This window comes from Sciurus vulgaris (assembly GCF_902686455.1).
Source record: "Sciurus vulgaris genome assembly, chromosome: 7".
Taxonomy (NCBI): domain Eukaryota; kingdom Metazoa; phylum Chordata; class Mammalia; order Rodentia; family Sciuridae; genus Sciurus; species Sciurus vulgaris.
The window spans coordinates 63,514,284-63,533,115 of record NC_136467.1 but is presented as its reverse complement, the minus strand read 5'-3'; the positions used below and the strand labels follow the sequence as shown (position 1 = coordinate 63,533,115).

General features: G+C 35.1%; 1 protein-coding gene across 1 annotated transcript in view; it reads right to left on the bottom strand.

The window, feature by feature from the left end:
* Nucleotides 1-18,832, bottom strand: part of ASCC3 (activating signal cointegrator 1 complex subunit 3) — a 449,567-nt gene that overhangs the window by 419,504 nt on the left and 11,231 nt on the right. Inside the window, 2 exon segments of the mRNA XM_079148642.1 lie at nucleotides 2,992-3,142; nucleotides 6,467-6,591. Of these exon segments, the coding sequence (XP_079004768.1) occupies nucleotides 2,992-3,142; nucleotides 6,467-6,556 (241 nt within the window). The 5' untranslated portion in view covers nucleotides 6,557-6,591.

Sequence of the window (18,832 nt, the reverse complement as noted above, 5' to 3'; positions counted from 1 at the left end):
AGCATATGATACTATTGCATAAAAAAAAAAAAAATGAAGACGTCTGTCAATTAATAAAAGAGCTTTAGCTATGTGTCATTTTAAAGAATTAGATCTAAAGGGTCAGGCAGTAAAAGAAGTGAGCTTTCCCTTTTACAAAGATCAGTCTATTGACAGTGAAGAAGTTAGAGGAGGAAAAAAAAAAAAAAAAAAAAAAAGAGGAAACAGTTTACTGCAGTGGTTCAGACATGAGACGGCCAAAGCTTGAGATAGGGCAGTGGTATATACATAAAGAAAGAAATGTTAAGAGTAGCTGAAAAGTAGACCTGTCTAGGACATGATCTTTGACTACAAAAAAAAAAAAAAAAAAAAAAAAAGGTAAAATCTAAGATTTCTATCATGTTTCTATTTCACAATTTCTATCTAGGCCTATATTAGTTATGTGCCAACCATCGGATTCACTGAATCTTCTTGGGCCATGTTTCTTCAAATACAAAATCAATAGATTAAACAAGATATTCCCTGATGTTTCCTTCCTCCTGTTTAAAATGTCTATTATTCTGAATAATCAATATATATAGCCTTAAACAAACATGTCATATTACATTATACTCAAATTATTCTTCTTATTTATTCTTTTGCTCTACCTTTTTAATATGATTACATCAAAATTATCTGTGCAGTGGCTCATGCCTGTAATCCCAGCAGCTCAAGAGACTGAGGCATGAGGATCACAAGTTCAAAGCCAGCCTCAGCAATGGTGAGGCACTAAGCAAGCAACTCAGTGAAACCCTGTCTCTAAATAAAATACAAAATAGGGCTGGGGATGAGGTTCAGTGGCTGAGAGCCCCTGAGTTTAATCCCCAGTATGCCAGCCAATCCCCCCCACACACACACGAAAAAAGATATAATAGAGCATTTGCCTAAATTTCCAATACCAAGATTTCATCCATTTGGGAAATACTCTTTTATACTACATCTCAAAATAATTGATACTTTAAACACAACAGTTGGTTGATTAGTCCCTCAGTATGAATTAGCTGTTGCATCAACCAGATTACATTTATTGATTGGTATGTTAAAAACTGTTTTTTGACTTGTGAACAGAGGTATTTAGAGAATTAGCCTAAATGTTAAGTTATTTTTTAAAAATCTTATTTGCATATAACTTACATAAAAATAATTTAGTCATGATACTGAATAATAAAAATATTCAGTATCAATATATTCCATTACTGTTTTTTTCTACATGTTCTGAAGCAATTTTATAATGGAACCAAGGAACAGGAAGAATATTTGCTACAGTTTTTGAGAAGTACTGTAGTCAGACGCTGGTAACACCAATAGCTTACTAATGAAAGAAAGAGCAGAAGGGCTCAGATCAAGTCAAGGTAGACCAGAGAGTTTGCATTTTCACTACTACTAAAATAAAAAAATAAATAAATAACCCCAGAATTTTTAAATATAAAATGTGATTCTATGTCAAATACTAATCACAAAACTCATCAAGGTATGCTCTATTTCTCTTAGGCTCAAGCAAACTAAATTTTTACTAAAACTCTTCAACTTCAGAAAAACATGCATGACATTTATTTTTTACTTTCATAATCTAAAACAATGAGGATATTCAATTCAACATTACATCACATCACAGACTAGAAACAGTTAAATGACATATCAAGAAAATTTTTTAAATCTGAAGATTCGATAAGTCAAGTTACATATATACATATACATACATACATATATATGTGTGTGTGTGTATACATATATATATATATATATATATATATATATGTGAAACAGAAATACTTGTCAAAGTTAGTGTAAGAGAAGAAAATTGCCAACCAGTATACAGTAAGATAGGGATCTAAATTTTCCCTCAGGAAATCATCTGGGAAATTTTTTTTCCATGTATTTGTCAAATGAATCTTAAGACCCTAAAATATGCAAGGCACTAGTCTAGCACTAAGGATGAACTGTTATCAAGAAAAATAAAACACTGTTATCATGAAACTTATATCCTAGTGGCAATAAACAAGCAAAGTGTCAGATAATGATGTTATGGAAAGTTTTATAATAAATAGTAACAAGGTGACAACTTGAGATTGGTCAGTGAAGGCTTTGTTAAGGAAATGATTTTTTAGCTGAGTTCAGAATGACAAGAAAAGATCTACCCACACTAAGACTATGACAGAAGAACACTCCCAGCACACACAGCCATATGTGCAAAGTCCCCAGTACAGGCAGTAGTATGGAAGGTATGAGGAAATAAGAAAAAGTGATGTGTCTGGATGTGAAGAACAACTGGTGAAAGCAATGATGAGATGATGTAAGGTCAGAGGGAAGGAAGGGTGGAGACCAGATTCCACAGAGCCAGAGAATGAGTTTGGAATTTATGTAGGAACAAACCTGTTAAATTTGAAATTTTACAACCACAGCAATGTTAACTATGCCTTTTAGTTAATCAAGAATTTAGAATAACATGCTGACTTTCAATGTATAAACAGGTTATTTTACCAGGTTGTTTTCTTTCACTTAGTTTTGTTTTTAACCTTGGAAAAATAACCTGCATTAAGTATAGAGTATTACAATTTCAAATTATAATCCATTAATAATGAGAATGCTAGTATGGGCTAGAAACTGAAACAGTCATATGATAGATTAAGTGCTACCACTGACTATGTACTAGGTGGTCATCTATAATAAGAAATTGAGCTACATGGTTTTTAATGTTTCTCAGAGCTAGATTAAATTTTTAATTAACCTTATCCTTACTTCAGACAGTGATTGCCATACTCTAAATTCCTATAAATTCTTCACATCCAATTGTACTGTAATTAATAACTTACTTCCACCCCCACCAGTCTATACTAAACTCCTTGATAGAAAAGACTTTTATAATTATGAATACATGCTAAGAAATTTTAGCTTTCCCCCATATAGTATATTGTTTATAAGGAATCTAATTTGGAACCTTTCTGGTTCTTTAAAAAAAAAAAAACACTATACCTATTTGTTTTGCCGCTTGTAATATATCTTTTAAGTCTTCATTTATACTTTGCATTTTACTCTTCTCCAGGTTTTCATTCAAAAATTTTATTATATTCTTCCACGTCGGTCCAAAATCTAAAACTTGTTCATGAAGTCTGGATCGCTTTAGCTGAAACAAATAGCATAATACAGAGAATGACTGGTTAAAGTTTTTCTTGAAGCCATCGTTTATTGCATATATTCTGCATTACATAATACAAGTTGGCATTACCCATAAGATTTTGACATTGTATCTACTCAGATTCTATTTGATCTCAGAATGAATTTTATTTAAATGCAAACTCACAGAATCTCACTTGTCTAAAAGATGTTTAATAAAAGATTACTTTTTTATAGTTTTAGTTACAATGCATACTCATCACAAATTTCACATAGCAACGTAAAAGGTTCAACCAACATCCACAGGATGGTAATAATTGGTAACATCCCATGTACCTCTTCCCATTTTTTCTGTCTGTTTTTAAAATCACTTGGACTATAATGTATATAAATAACAACTTTATGTCCTATATTTTAATGAAAAGCATTTAAAGATAATTAGATTTCCACAGTAATCTCAATATATTCAAGTCAATACTGCTTTCCTAAGTATGACACTAGAACTCTGTTTCAAGACTAAAACTCTTCTCATTCATTAGAACTGACTACAGAAAGCAATACAAACTTTAGGTCAGATCACTGGCTTTGATCCATAGATAAAAGTCATGAAGCACTCTAACCAAATGAAAAACTGGCAAGTCAAGTAGAAAACTGTAATTTTACTGTTGGTTACATTAAAGGTATTCATTATTCAATATTACCTTCCTGCCCTCCATTTTCTAATTTAAAATGGGGCTGGTCAATCTGGGTTCAGGGGGAAAAGAATGGGCAAGGATATCAATGAAATAGATTAGCCATAAAAGGTTGCTACAATGGAGTCATAGGTCCACGATGATTCATATTACTTTTATCTCTACTTTTCTTTTTTTTTTTTTTTTTTTTTTTTTTTTTTATCTCTACTTTTCAATGTGTTAAACATTGTCTTCCCCCCACCTCCAGTCCTGGGTATTGAACTCAGGAGTGCTCTACCTCTGAGCTACATCCCGAACACTTCTTAAATTTGATTTTAAAGGGTCTAGCAGTGTGGACAAAGCTAGCCTCAAACTTTCAATCCTCCTGCCACAGCTTCCAGAGTGACTGGGATTATAGGTGTGTGTACCATGTCCAGTCATGTTTGGCATTTTCTGGGATAAAAAGTTACAGCTTATTAAATATACACCACTTTTGGGGGGGAAAAAAAAGGTCTAAAAGTCAAAAGGAATAAATAAAATGATATGGCATAAGCATATAGTCCTTATTCACTTTCAAATTTTAAAATCTTCTGTTCTATGATAAATTCTGAATAACATTCTAAAGGCCTTGAGGAAAAGAGAAGAAAATTATTTAGGTGTAAACTATCAATATTAATTAATGGTACAGAATATACCCTTATTTTATCTGCTGTGAAAAATTATAAAATATCTCCTTTGTAAAGGTTTACTGCTTTGTGTCTGACACAATGCTGCACTGTTAGAGGAAAAACATCTAAAAACTGCTCTTCCTAGAATCAATCTTTAAGTGAGGCTATGAAGAAAACTACATAAGGACTTCCAGCAATAAAATTCCAACCTACTAGGAAATGGTATTATTATCCTAATATAAAGTCAGGAATCAACACCTGAAGTGATTTTTGTTTCTTAAAGGAATATCATAAAGCCAGGTCCTTCACAAACTTTAATATATCATTCATTTCTTCATATGTGCAGTTCATGTACAGCTTCAGGGCTATAGAGTTCACAATACTATGGCTAAGCTTCTGAAACATTCACCCTTTCCTAGTGAAAAGTCAATCCATTATTTATGTGTTGAAATGTCCCTACAGGTTTCATCATTAATAATATTTTAATTTTTTAATAAATTTCAACAACTTAAAGATAAGTGATTTTAAAATTATCCAAGATACATTTTGGTATGAACAGCTACAGTTTTTGCTATACAAAAATCACATATGTAAAGAAACATAGTAATCTAAAAATTATAAATAAATTCACCGTAGTAATAACAACATCCTCACCTCTACCAGCTGATCAAAATTTATACTTCATGGGCTCAACTGTATCCCCTCAAAATCCGTATGCTGAAGTCCTAATCCCTAGTACCTCAGGATTTTACTGTATTTGGAGACAGGGCCTTTACAGGAGTAATTAACTTAAAGCCATTAGAATGGAGCCTAATCCCATCTGACTAATAAACATACAATAAGATGAAATTTGGACACTTAAGGAGATACCAGGAACATGCTCATACAAGGAGAGAAGAAAGGAAGTCAAACCTGCCAACACACCTTATCTTGGACTTCTAGCTTCAGATTGGTGAGACAATCATTTTTTGTTGTCTAGCCTCCCAATCTATGACATTGTTTTGAAAACTAATAAACCACATGTCAAAGGCATTTCTAAGAATCTCTTCTAAATATTTTATAACTATATACATAGAATTTTCTGCAAGTTTTGACATAATATACTTTTATTTTTATATAATATTAAATTTGTAACTACATGCAATGTATTTGATACCTTTTTAAACTTACATAAGTTTATTCATCAGGGAAAATTCTTTGTCAAACCATACCCTAATTTGTGGTGCAGAAAATATAGCCACTGAACTTTTATAGGAAAGAGACTGAAGAAGTTCCTTCCATGGGACAAAAGTGACATTCCAAAATGATCACCATTTGCCCTGGTGGAATCTATATTTATAGCAAAGGTAAAATTAATATTATTTATTGCATAAGCTTATTTATTAGGAAATGTTCACATCATAGTTATTATGAAAAGCAAGAGTTGGTATTTACCATAAAAGCTATAATAGTCTGCAGTCCATGTAAATTTTTGTTTCTTACTCATATTTATTTTTGAAGTTTTAATCATAAAGTGACTTTTTAAATAACAAGTGTTTTCTTAAGCTTTATATACCTCTCATAAGAGGTATAAGCCCAATTATAAGCACAGGCCAATTATAAGACCAACTATTGAGCGCAAGAAATTAATATTTGTATTTCCCATGTTAAGGTATAGACATTGTTTCTGTTCATTTGATAAAAATTTTAGCAAAGACCTAAAAACTTACTCAGATGATTCAGAAATAAAGTACGGGATTATATCACAAAATAAATTGATCCAGAGACCTCAGTAACAGAAAAATTAAAAAAGGACTCAATATCAGAGTCCTTTATTCCTCTTGCCAATACAATCAGAGGTGCTTAATATTAAGTTGTCCCATAGGAACATCAGTTCACCTGCTTTCCTTGGTCTCAGGCCAAACAAGATAAACCTTCTGTTTTAGCACAAAGAACAAAGAAGGAATGTTAAATATATGTCCATACTCTACAACAGTTCTCATCTGAAAAATTTACCTTTAAGTCAGCCACTTCTTCACTATAATTGTCTTGCTTGGTAACATTTGAAAAGGAGCGCAAGGCTCCTGTGAGGCGAGGTAAAGCCATCTATTATTCAATCAGTGATCCCTGCAATGAGAAACCTGAAACCAAAACAAAAAAGATGATATTTATCTGGTTCAAAAATGGGAGGTGCAATTAAATTCAACAAACTAACCTGTACAAGGCAGGGGGAAAAAAAGAAGTTAGTTAAAACAGCAATAGCTGCCAATGTTAAAAATTCTCCTGATACATTTTCTACTCTTGAAGGTTTTTTGTTTTGTTTTAATAACATATTTGCTACGGTTGGAGAAAAGAAAAAGGAAAAATCACACACTTGTTTCTGGATACTAGTATAATATTACCTCAAAATGACTTCTACACATTCCTGAGTACAAGTATCAAATACTGTTTTACACTACCAATAATATTAAGAGATGAAGACAACTGACAATATTTTCACCAATTTTTATTTTACATGCACTGATTTCAAATTATACAACTTTCCATTGGTTTCCTCTGTTTGCAGTGCTCTTCCCATTGATGTTCATATAGCTGGCTTCTTAACATGGAATATTTTTGGTACTCAATAATTTTATTTCAATGAATAAAAGGAAGAAAAATAGGGAAAAGGAGATAATAGGAACAGGAGACTGGAGGGGAAAAAGAAGAAAGAAAAAAAAAAAAAAAGAATTAAAGAAGCCAGTGAAAACTTCGAGGGAAAAAGACAAGTCAGATAACTATGTCTAGTCTTTGTTAACATGCTGGTAATTAAACAACCAACCTCCAGGCAAACAGATTTAATAACATTTATTAGGAGAGTCCTTATCTCTTTCTTTTAACACTGTCCTGACTTAAGATTGCTTATTTAAACAAAACTACAATTTGTAGTTATAAGGCACAGATCCCTAGAAGATGTCAAATAAGTTATCTAAGTCTTTAAAATAATTTTCAACTAGGGATGATTCCCTTCCTGTCCCCTGCAAAAAATAGGACATTTGGCAATATCTGGAGAAATTCTGGGTTATCACACCACAAAGGAAGTGAAAGGGATCTACTGACTTCTGGTGGGTAGAGGTCAGTGAAGTTGCTGAACATCTACAAAACACAGGACAGCCTCCTCACAACAAAGAATTATCTGACCCAAAATGGCCTACATAGGAAGGAAAAAACTAGAGGGATGGGGAACAAGGGGCATACAAGATGTCCTAGATCACTCCCTGCTTCTGCTGTTCCTCTTGATTAAGTCGCCACAAAATTTAATACCTGGAAAAATTTGACTCATATATTAACATAATTAGATAAAACATAACAAAAATTGAAAAAATAAAAGAAGGAATTTTAAAATATTGAATAAGAAATAGCAGGGTTTGAAAATACATTTTTGAAATAAAAATACAGGAGATCCAAGATGGCGGACTAGAGGGAGGCAATATTCCTTGTCGTTCTGTAACTCAGGATTCAAGCAGAAGAAAAACTGTTTCTTGGTGAAGCAGTCATCACTGCCCACTGGTCCCCTGCTATTTACTCCATTTCTCTGCCATGATCACCCGCAGTCAGTCAGGACATCACCTGCTATTTGAGTATGGATAACTCACTCACCACCACCTATCATCTGCCATTTGCCCATTTGCCCACCTCTTCACTGCCCATCTACCCACTGCTCGATGTCTACCTGCCAATCATCCACTGTTAGCCTGCAGACTGCTCACAGATCACCAGCAGATTGCCTGCTACCAGCTGTTGCCTGGAAGTCCATTGTCATAGTACCCACATGTTTGGTTATACATGGCTGCCACCATCTTGGGACACCACCCAGGGCCTGCAGGTTTGCTGCAGGGACTCAGCAGGGACTAGGGACTCAGGCCAGGGCCTGGATATATATTGGGGTAACTGCAGGTCTGGTTGTAACTGATGTCTTTCTGCTCAGTGTGGTAGTGGCTGTCATCTGGCTGCCTCTCTGCAGGGTCACTCCTTTGTATGAGCACATCCCTGGTGGTCTCTCTACAAGTTGAAAGGATATTGAGATCTTGGGATAGCAGCAAGACACAGGCCTAGGGAAGCTGAAGCCCAGGTGCATCAGTTTGCAGCTAGTTTTGTGTGGGCCAGTCTGGGTCTGGCAAGTCTATGGAAAGTCGGAGACTAGGGACTGGGGTGAGCACAGGTTGGAGAAACTACAGAAAACAGCTCTCTCCAGCTAAGTGACCCCTGAAGAGTGCAGAGACAGAAGGGGCCAGCTAAAATGGGTGGGAAGACTGTAAGAGGGTATGAAGGCACCTTACTATCAGTTCACCCACCCAACAAGTCTGGCACCCACTGGACCACAGCTAACATCAAACTTCAGACAACTCCGCCTATCAGAAGAGAAGGGAAGCTGAGAAAATTTTTGAAAGTCAACAGAAGCAATCATTTAATTTTCCATTAAGACTTGCATCCATTTTTTTTTTCTTTTTTCGTCCTCTATCTCACATCTCTACCATCTTAATGCCAAATATTTTTCATGCATCAACTTACGGAGGAATGGGATGTCTGAATGGTATAACAGTTTTTTTATGTATTCTTATACTTTTACTTTTTTAAAAAATCTGTACCTATTTTTTTCTCTTATCTACCTATCTCCCTGGATTCTCTTTTTCACTTCTCTCATACTAAGTCAACCTCTATTAATTCCTCCTTCACTCTTACTATAAATTTTTACCTCTACCTTCTCTCCCTCTCCCTCATAAACATCACATCTTACACTAATTCTGTTCCCTCACTGTCTATCATTGGAAACGGTAAACCCTTTTAGCAAACTTACTATTTATATTACAGACAATAATTGAACACTTCATTTCTGTCTATTATGACAAAATTATTAAAGTCTTTATAGGAGCCATTTAGTTTAAGGTGGTATACCGTTTGTATTAGGTGCTGTTAATACTGGTATCCCCCTTGAAGGTGAGGTACTAGAAGTCCTCAGGGACACTAGAAGACAACAAGGTAGAATCTGGACTGCCTCAGCTCCATACTGCTAGGTGAGAAGACACATAAACAGCATGAAAACACAAGGGAACAAAGTGCCTCAAACTAACCAAGATGTTCAAACAACAGTAGAAGACAACACAGTTGTAGACAACACAGTAGAAGAAATGCCAGAGAAGGAGCTTACAAAATACATAGATTGATCTTTGAAATAAAGGACGGTATTGGAGAAAAAATATAGGAAATGAAAGATCACTTCAGTAAAGAGGTAAACATTATAAAAGGAATCATGCAGAAATACTCAAAACGAAGAAAACAATAAACCAAATTAAATAAAACGTATCACCAACAGACTAGACTACTTGAAAGACAGAACCTCAGACAATGAAGACAAAATATATACTCTTAAAAAAAAACATGAACAGATCCTCCAAGAAATATGGGATAACATGAAAAGACCAAATTTAAGATTTATCCAAATAGATGAAGGCATGGAGATACAAACCAAAGAAATGCACAATCTTTTCAATGACATATCAGAAAACTTCTCAAATTTAAAGAATGAAATGGAAAATCAACTACGAAAGTCTTATAGGAATCCAAATGTACACAATTACAACAGAACCACAGCAATACACATTATGAGAATGACTAACATAGAGAATAAAGATAGAATTTTAAAGGCTGTGAGAGAGAAATTACACATGGGGAAGACCAATTTGGATCTCAGTTGATTTCTCAACCCAGACCCTCAACGCCATGAGGTTCTGGAATAACACATCAAACTAGGAAAGAAAATGAATGCCAATCAAAAATTTTATATCTAGCAAAATTAGGCTTCAGATTTGAAGATGACCATTGCCATCTTACATTAAGGCAGCTTCCACTCTGGGACACTAGAAGCTCATTACCATGGTACAGCAGGTTAGCCACTGCTGCTGCCACCAACTTGAAATGTGGTCACTTACAACCAGGTCCTGAAAGATCATCACCAAGGACCCTACAGACTTGTTTGCATCTGAGGTATCCCTGCTAGGTGTATTAATAGACACCATCTTGCCACAGAGGAAGAAGAGAGCCTTGCAAGGGGTCTGGAGGTAGGAAAAGGGTGTGAGGGCATCTTGACCCTGGCTCATCCAGCCAACAGGCCAGCACCCACTGGGATCCCAGAGATAACATGGGAGCACTTGAGACCCGACATCACCTGGTCCATGACTCCACCCAGCATCTGGTCTCACAGGTTGAGCAACCAACAGGGCCTTCCAGCTCCCCAATCCCCAGGCTCCCAACCATCCCTTGGCAACCAACCAGGCCAGTGCCTGCTGCTACATGACTGGCAAACAGCTTTCAAGGCCTGGTCCTGACTTGCCCAATACAGAACAGCTTTCCCAGGCAGGCCCACAGGTCACACAGCACTTAGCCCTCAGGACCACCAGGGAGACAGGATCCTGCTTGGGAAGTCAAAAGGGCAGGTAGGAACAGGAGAGATACAATTTACAGACTAAATTATAGACCAGGAATTGTGCCATCCACAAGTGAGGGAAGGGGCTAAGACCAGCCTCCTCCGTCACACGAGTGGACCCCAAAGAGGAGTCCCGGGCACCAGAATTCCAGTGGGACTGGCAATTTCTATTCCCTGCCTCCAGGAGTCCCACCTCCAAGTCTAATCCTCCCACCTTAGTAACTGTCACCATTCTGAGGGTGGAGTTACCAGCAAACTCCAGACAACTCCAGCTATCAGATGAGAAGGGAAGTAGAGAAGATATTAATCTCCAACAGAAACAACTGTTCAATTTTCCTTCAAGACTATTTCTTTCTTTTCTCCATTTTTTTTTTTTTTTTTCTGTTTTCTTATTTCCTTTCCTGCTCTCACATTCCCATCATCTTGGAAATCAAGCACCTTTCATGCATCAGGCTAATGAAGACTGGAAGGTTTGAACAGTATATTACACTTTTGTTGTAGATTCTCTTTTTTTATATTATTATCTTTTAATATTTTTTATTTTCATTTTATTTTTTTACTCACTCTGTTTTTCTCTTATTTATCTGTTTCCTCAGAATCTCTTGCTCTCTTTTCTCCTGCTAACAACCAATGTCTTTTGATTCCACATTCAGTCTTCCTATGATCTAGCACCTCTATATTCTCTCTTCTCACCTCATTAACATTATATCTTTCACTCCTCCCTCATCCTCTTTCTCCACCATTAGAAATTGTAGACCTTACTGCAAACCTACTGTTTATGCTGTAGATAATAATCAAACACATCATATATATTTATTACAAAAATACTGTTAACATCTTAATAGGGGCTATTTGGTTTAAGGCTGCATATTGGTTGCATTGGGGGCTGTTAATATTAATCTCCCCTTAAAGGTGAGGTATTGGAAGCCAGCAGGAAGCAAAAGATTATTTCAATAGAGATAGAGATTCTGGGAAAAAAAAAAAAAAAAACAGAAATCCTGGAAATGAAGGAAACAATAAACCAAATCAAAATCAAAAACTCAATAGAAAGCATCACCAATAGACTAGATCACTTGTAAGACAGAACCTCAGATAATAAAGACAAGATATTTAAACTTGAAAATAAAAGTGACCACACAAAGAAGATGGTAAAAAATCATGAACAGAATCTCCAAGAATTATACGATGAAAACACTAGATTTAAGACTTACTGAGATTGAGGAAGGCACAGAGATACAAACCAAAGGAATGCACACTCTTTTCAATGAAATAACATCATAAAATTTCCCAAACCTGAAAAATGAAATGGAAAATCAAATACAAAAGTCTTACAGGACACCAAATGTACAAAATTACAACAGATCCACACCGAGGCACATTATGATAAAAATGCCCAACATACAAAATAAAAATTGAATTTTAAAGGCCATGAGAGAAAAGTACCACCTTACATATAGGGGGAAACCAATACGAATATTAGCAGATTTCTCAACCCAGAAGTTAAAAGCTAGAAGCGCCTGGAACAATATATACCAAGCTCTAAAAGAAAATGGATGCCAACCAAGAGTCTTATATCCAGCAAAACTAACCTTCAGATTTGATGATGAAATAAAATCCTTCCACAATAAACAAAAGTTAAAAGAATTTATGAATAGAAAGCCTGCACTACAGAACATTCTCAGAAAAATATTCCATGAGGAGGAAATGAAAAACATCAATGAAAGTCAGCAAAGGGAGGAACTACACTAAAGGAAAAGCCAATCAAAGGAGAAACCAAATCAAGTTAAAAACCCAAAGTTAAGCCAAAATGACTGGGAATACAATCATATCTCAATAATAACCCTGAAAGTTCAATGGCCTCAACTCATTAATCAAAACACATAGGCTGGCAGATTGGATTTTTTTAAAAGCCCCAACAATATGCTACCTTCAAGAGACTCATCTCATAGGAAACAACATCCACAGACTGAAGGTGAAAGAATGGGAAAAAAACTTATCACACACACGAACTCAGTAAGCAGGGTTTTCTACCCTCATATCAGATGAAGTGGATTTCAAGCCCAAGTTAGTCAGAAGGGATAAGGAAAGACATTTTAGGCTGCTTAAGGGAACCATAAATCAGCAGACATAACAATCATCAGTATTTATGCCCCAAACAATGGAGCATGTATGTAAGTCAGATAAACCCTTCTCAATTTCAGGAATCAAACAGACCACAACACAATAATACTGGATGACTTTAACACACTTCTCTCACCACTGGATAGATCTTCCAAATAAAAAGTAAACAAAGAAAATATAGAATTAAATAATACAAACGACGATTTAGACTTAACGGACATAGAATGTTTCATTAATCATTGAGTAAATAGAGTTTGTTCTCAGCAACTCATGGATCCTTCTCTAAAATAGACCATACGGTATGCCAGTAAGCAACTTTCAGCTAATACAAAAAAAATAGAAATACCATCCTGCATTCTATCAGATCATAATGGAATGAAACTAGAAATCAACATTAAAATAAAAAAAATAGAAGCTACTCCAACACCTGGAGACTAAACAGCATGCTACTGAATAATGAATGGATAAAAGAAAAATCAAGGAGAAGGAAATAAAAAATACTCGGAGATAAATGAGAACAGCCATACAACATATCAAAATTTCTGGATGTTACAAAGGCAGTACTAAGAGGAAAGTTCACTGCATTGAGCTCATACATTAAAAGAATAAAAAGTCAACAAATAAATGACCTAACATTACATCTCACAGCCCTAGAAAAAGAAGAAACAAATCAACAACAAAAGCAGCAGAGGACAGAAAATAATTAAAATAAAAACTGAATTCAATTAAATTGAAACAAGAGAAACAATTCAAAATATTGACAAAACAAAAAGCTGGTTCTTTGAAAAAAATAGATTGATAAACCCTTAGCCAAGCTAACAAAGAGAAAGAGAAAGAAAACTCAAATTACTAAAATTCATGATGAAAAAGGAAATATCGCAATGGATACTACTAAAATACAGAAGATAATTAGAAACTATTTTGAAAATGTATACTCAAAATCGAAAAAGTTGAAGACATTGACAAATTTTTAGAGACATATAATCTACCCAATCTGATGCAGGAGGACACACACAATTTAAACAGATCAAAATCAAGCAATGAAATAGAAGACACCATTGAAAGCCTACCAACCAAGAAAAGCTCAGGACCAGACGAATTCTCACCCAAGTTCTACAAGATCTTCAAAGAAGAATTAACATCAATATTCCTCAAATTATTCTATGAAACAGAAGAGGGAAACCTTCCAAAGTCATTTTATGAGGCTATTATCACTCTAATACCAAAATCAGATAAAGACACATCAAGAAAAGAAAACTTCAAACCAATATCCCTGATGAACATAGATGCAAAAATTCTCAATAAAATTTTGGCAAATTGGGGCTGGGGATATAGCTCAGTTGGTAGAGTGCTTCCCCTGCAAGCACAAGGCCCTAGGTTAAATCCCCAGCACTTCAGAAATAAAAATAAAACATATTAAAAAGATAGTATACCATGATCAAATAGGGTTCATCCCTGGAATGCAAGGTTGGTTCAACATATGGAAATCAATAAATGTAATACATCACATCAGTAGACTTAAAGAGAAGAATCATATGATTATCTCAATAGATGCAGAAAAAGCATTTGACAAAATACAGCATCTCTTCATGTTCAAAACACTGGAAAAACTAGGGATAGTAGAAATATATCTCACACTGTAAAAAGCTTGCTATGCTAAGCCCATGGCCAACATCATCCTAAAGGGAGAAAAACTGAAAGCATTACCTCTGAAAACTAGAACAAGACAGGGACGCCCTCTTTCACCACTTCTATTCAACATCATCCTTGAAACTCTAGCCAGAGCAATTAGACAGACACAAGAAATTAAAGGGATACACAGAGGAAAAGAAGAACTCAAACTATCACCATTTGTTAACGACATGATTCTATATTTAGAAAATCCAAAAAATTCCACCAGAAAACTTGTCTAGAACTCATAAATCAATTCAGCAAAGTAGCAGGATATAAAATTAATACTCAAAAATCAAATTCATTTCTATACCTAAGCGACAAATCCACTGCAAGAGAAATTAGGACTGCCCCATTCACAATAGCTTTAAAAAAAAAAATACTTGTGAATCAATCTAACAAAAGACATGAAAGACCTCTACAATGAAAACTACAGAGCACTAAAGAAAGAAATTTAAGAAGACTTTAGAAGATGGAAAGATCTCCCATGGTCTCGGACAGGCAGAATTAGTATTGTCAAAATGGCCATACTATCAAAATCATTGTACAGATTTAATGCAGTTCCTATTAAAATCCCAGTGACATTTTTCATAAGACTAGAAAAACAATACTGAATTTCATTTGGAAAAATAAGAGACCCAGAATAGCCAAGGCAATCTTAAGCAAGAAGAGTGAAACAGGAAGCACCAAAATACCAGACCTTAATCTATACTACAGAGCAATAGTAACAAAAACAGCATGGTATTGGCACCAAAATAGACATGTAGACCAATGGTACAAAATAGAAGACACAGAGACAAACCCATATAAATTCAGTTATCTCATACTAGACAAAGGTACCAAAAACATAAAGTGAAGAAAAGATACCCTCTTCAACAAATGGTGCTGGGAAAACTGGAAATCCATATGTAACAAAATAAAATTAAACATCTATCTCTCATCCTGCACAAAAACCAACTCAAAAGTGGATCAAAGACTTAGGCACTACAACAAAGGCTCTGTGCCTAACAGAAGAAAAAGTAGGCCCAGATCTTCATCATGTCAGCTTAGAATCTAACTTTCTTAACAAGATTCCTAAAGTGTAAGACATAAATTTAACAATCAATAAATAGGATGGATTCAAACTAAAAAGCTTTGGAAATAATAACGTGAAGAAAGAGCCTACAGAATGGGGAAAAAATCTTTACCACACACACCTCAGATAGAGCACTAATCTCCAGGATATATAAGGAACTCAAAAAATTTAACAGCAAAAAACACCATCAATAAATGGGCTAAGTAACTGAACAGATACTTCACAGAAGGAGAAATACAATCAATCAATGAACATATGAAAAAATGTTTATCATCTCTTACAATTAGAGAAAGGCAAATCAAAACTACTTTAAGATTTCATCTCACTCCAGTCAGAATAGCAATTACCAAAATACAAGCAATAATTAGTGTTCGTGAAGATGTGGGGGAAAGGTACACTCATGCATTGCCAGTGGGATTACAAATTGGTGCAATCACTTTGGAAAGCAGTGTGAAGATTCCTAAGAAAACTTGGAATGGAACCACCACTTGACGCAGTCATTCCACTCAAAGGTCTTAAAATCATCATACTTAAGAGATGCAGCCACATCAATGTTTATAGCAGCTCAATTCAGAATAGCTAAGCTATGGAACCAACCCAGATGCCCTTCAAAAGATTAATTGAAGATGTGGTATGTATACACAATGGAATATTACTTAGCCTTAAAGAAGAATGAAATTATGCCATTTGCAGGTTAACGAATGAAACTACAGAGTATCATGCTAAGCAAAATAAGCCAATACCCCCAAACCAAAGGCTGAATGTTTTCTCTGATAAATGAATGCTGTTCAATAGTAGGAGGTGGGTATCAAAGAATGAAAGAACTTTGGATTATGCAGAAGGGAGTGAGGGTATGGGGGGGCGGTAGGGATGGGCAGGACGGGAGAATGAGACAGACATTATTACCCTACATACATGTATGAAAACATTTTTTAAATACTAAAAAAAAATAAAATAAAAATATATAATTGTTAAATTTGAAAACAATCAACAGATGGATTGAAGAACAGATTAGTCACAGCTAAAGAGAAAAGTAGTGACCTGAAAGAGAGAGCTAAAGAAATAATCTAGTATGCATCACAGATGTTAGAGTGCTTGTCTAGCATGTAGGATGCCCTGAGGTCAATCCCAGCACAGCCAAATAAGTAAATAAAGAAAAGAAATAAAAAGTATATTTGGGCTCAGAGTGACCACATTAGTTTGCTGACCCCTAATATAAGTCATTCTCTGAGCAAAATACTGTTAGATTATAAATCAGAAACAAAATGATAAGACCTATAAACATTATACTGCCAACAGTAAGAAACTGGTATGAAAACAAATGAAAAAAAGAACAGTTGGATTCTACTTCACACTGGAGAATTTCAATCCAAAAAATCTGCAAATAAACTCCCTATCTAGCCAACTTAGATATCAACTGCCCATTGGGAATGAATTTAGGAGTGCATTTGCAGAAATAAGATGATTCGGGAAGTTACAAATGAAATTTTCTAACAATGAGTAACATATTTCCTGAAGCATGAGAAAGAAAAAAATGAAATCAGGAATTAGTGGACAGCATAGGGCAGAGATTTTCAAATTTTATTACGTATTAAAGTCACTTAGAGGGCTTTTTAAAACAAACTACTGAGCCCCACCACCCTACTCCTCACCCCAGTTTTCTGATTTGGCAGACCACACAGCACTGAGTTAGGGCATAAAAGTTTGCATTTTTAACAAGTTCAAAGAAGAAACAAAAACTCCAGGACCACACTTTGAGAACCACTGTTGTAGAGGTGGTATCCTTCATTCTTAAATCACCAATTTTGCCCCAAGTCAATAATGAAAAAGAAAGCCATATAGTAAGAAATCAGTAGTCAGAATTTATGTGCAGTATTCTTCCTACCAGTCTCTAACAACTTGGTTCTGTGAGACAATTAAATTATACTGAAAGTATCTTGAATGGCCTTTCCCCTCAATTCTCACAAGGACTGTACACAGCTAGTATTATCTACAGAGAACTAAGGAGCTGGGCATAGTGGCACACACCTGTAATCCCAGCAACTCAGGAAGCTATGGCAGAAGATCACAAGATCAAGGCCAGTCCGGGCAACTTGGCAAGGCCCTGTCTCAAAAAATTTTAAACAAAAAATTTAAAAAGGGCTGGGGATGTAACTCAGAGGTAAAGAACCCCTAGGTTTAATTCCCAGAATACACAAACACAGAAGAATAAGTAAAGCATACAATAAATCCTTAGGACACTAGGGTTTAAATTCTCTACCCACACTGAAAGGCTGCAAAGATGTATTCTAAAGCCTTCAAAGAAAGACACTGACACTAAACTGAAAATATTCTGCCTCAGAACCTACCCTTTACCACATAAATTAATGCTTTCAAAATGTTACATCAGAACAAGAGACATGATATATGGAATATTCTGCCTCAGGCATGTTCTTATAAACAAATAGGTTACTTGGTTCCACTATTTCCATAATTTGACACATATCACAGTAATATCCTGAATCTCCTGTCCTTTTCTTTTAAAAAAGTAAGAAGATTTCATTGATTTGTATTCTAATTCATAAACCTAGAAAATCATAACAAATCATAATACACTCAACCTCTGAGAAGGGATCTACTAGCAGGGCCTGGTAATGAGGTCACATTGTTACATACTCACTAAAAGGAAACTTTAAACAAGGTCCCTAATCTATTTAAATCACCTCATATACCTCAAATTGTAAGTATCTTGCTGTAGTGCATGGCTCCAGAGTTTGACACATATCTCCTTTTTACAAGAAAAATGTGAATGCACAACACAGCTATTAACACAAGTCAACTTTTCACCTGGAGTTTATCTGAAGAAAACTGTAACATGTTTCAAGTCTGGAGAGGGGGAAAAAAAAAAACCACAGCTGTGTAGAATATACTGAAACAGTATGTTGTGTCAACATTTCATGGGTAATTTTAACTATTCATAATTCCTACTTAACAAGGTCACTTTAGATCCCATGTAATTCTAAAGCAAAAAGCAAGTGCTCTTGAACAGCTTCTGTTAAAGTCTGGATACAAG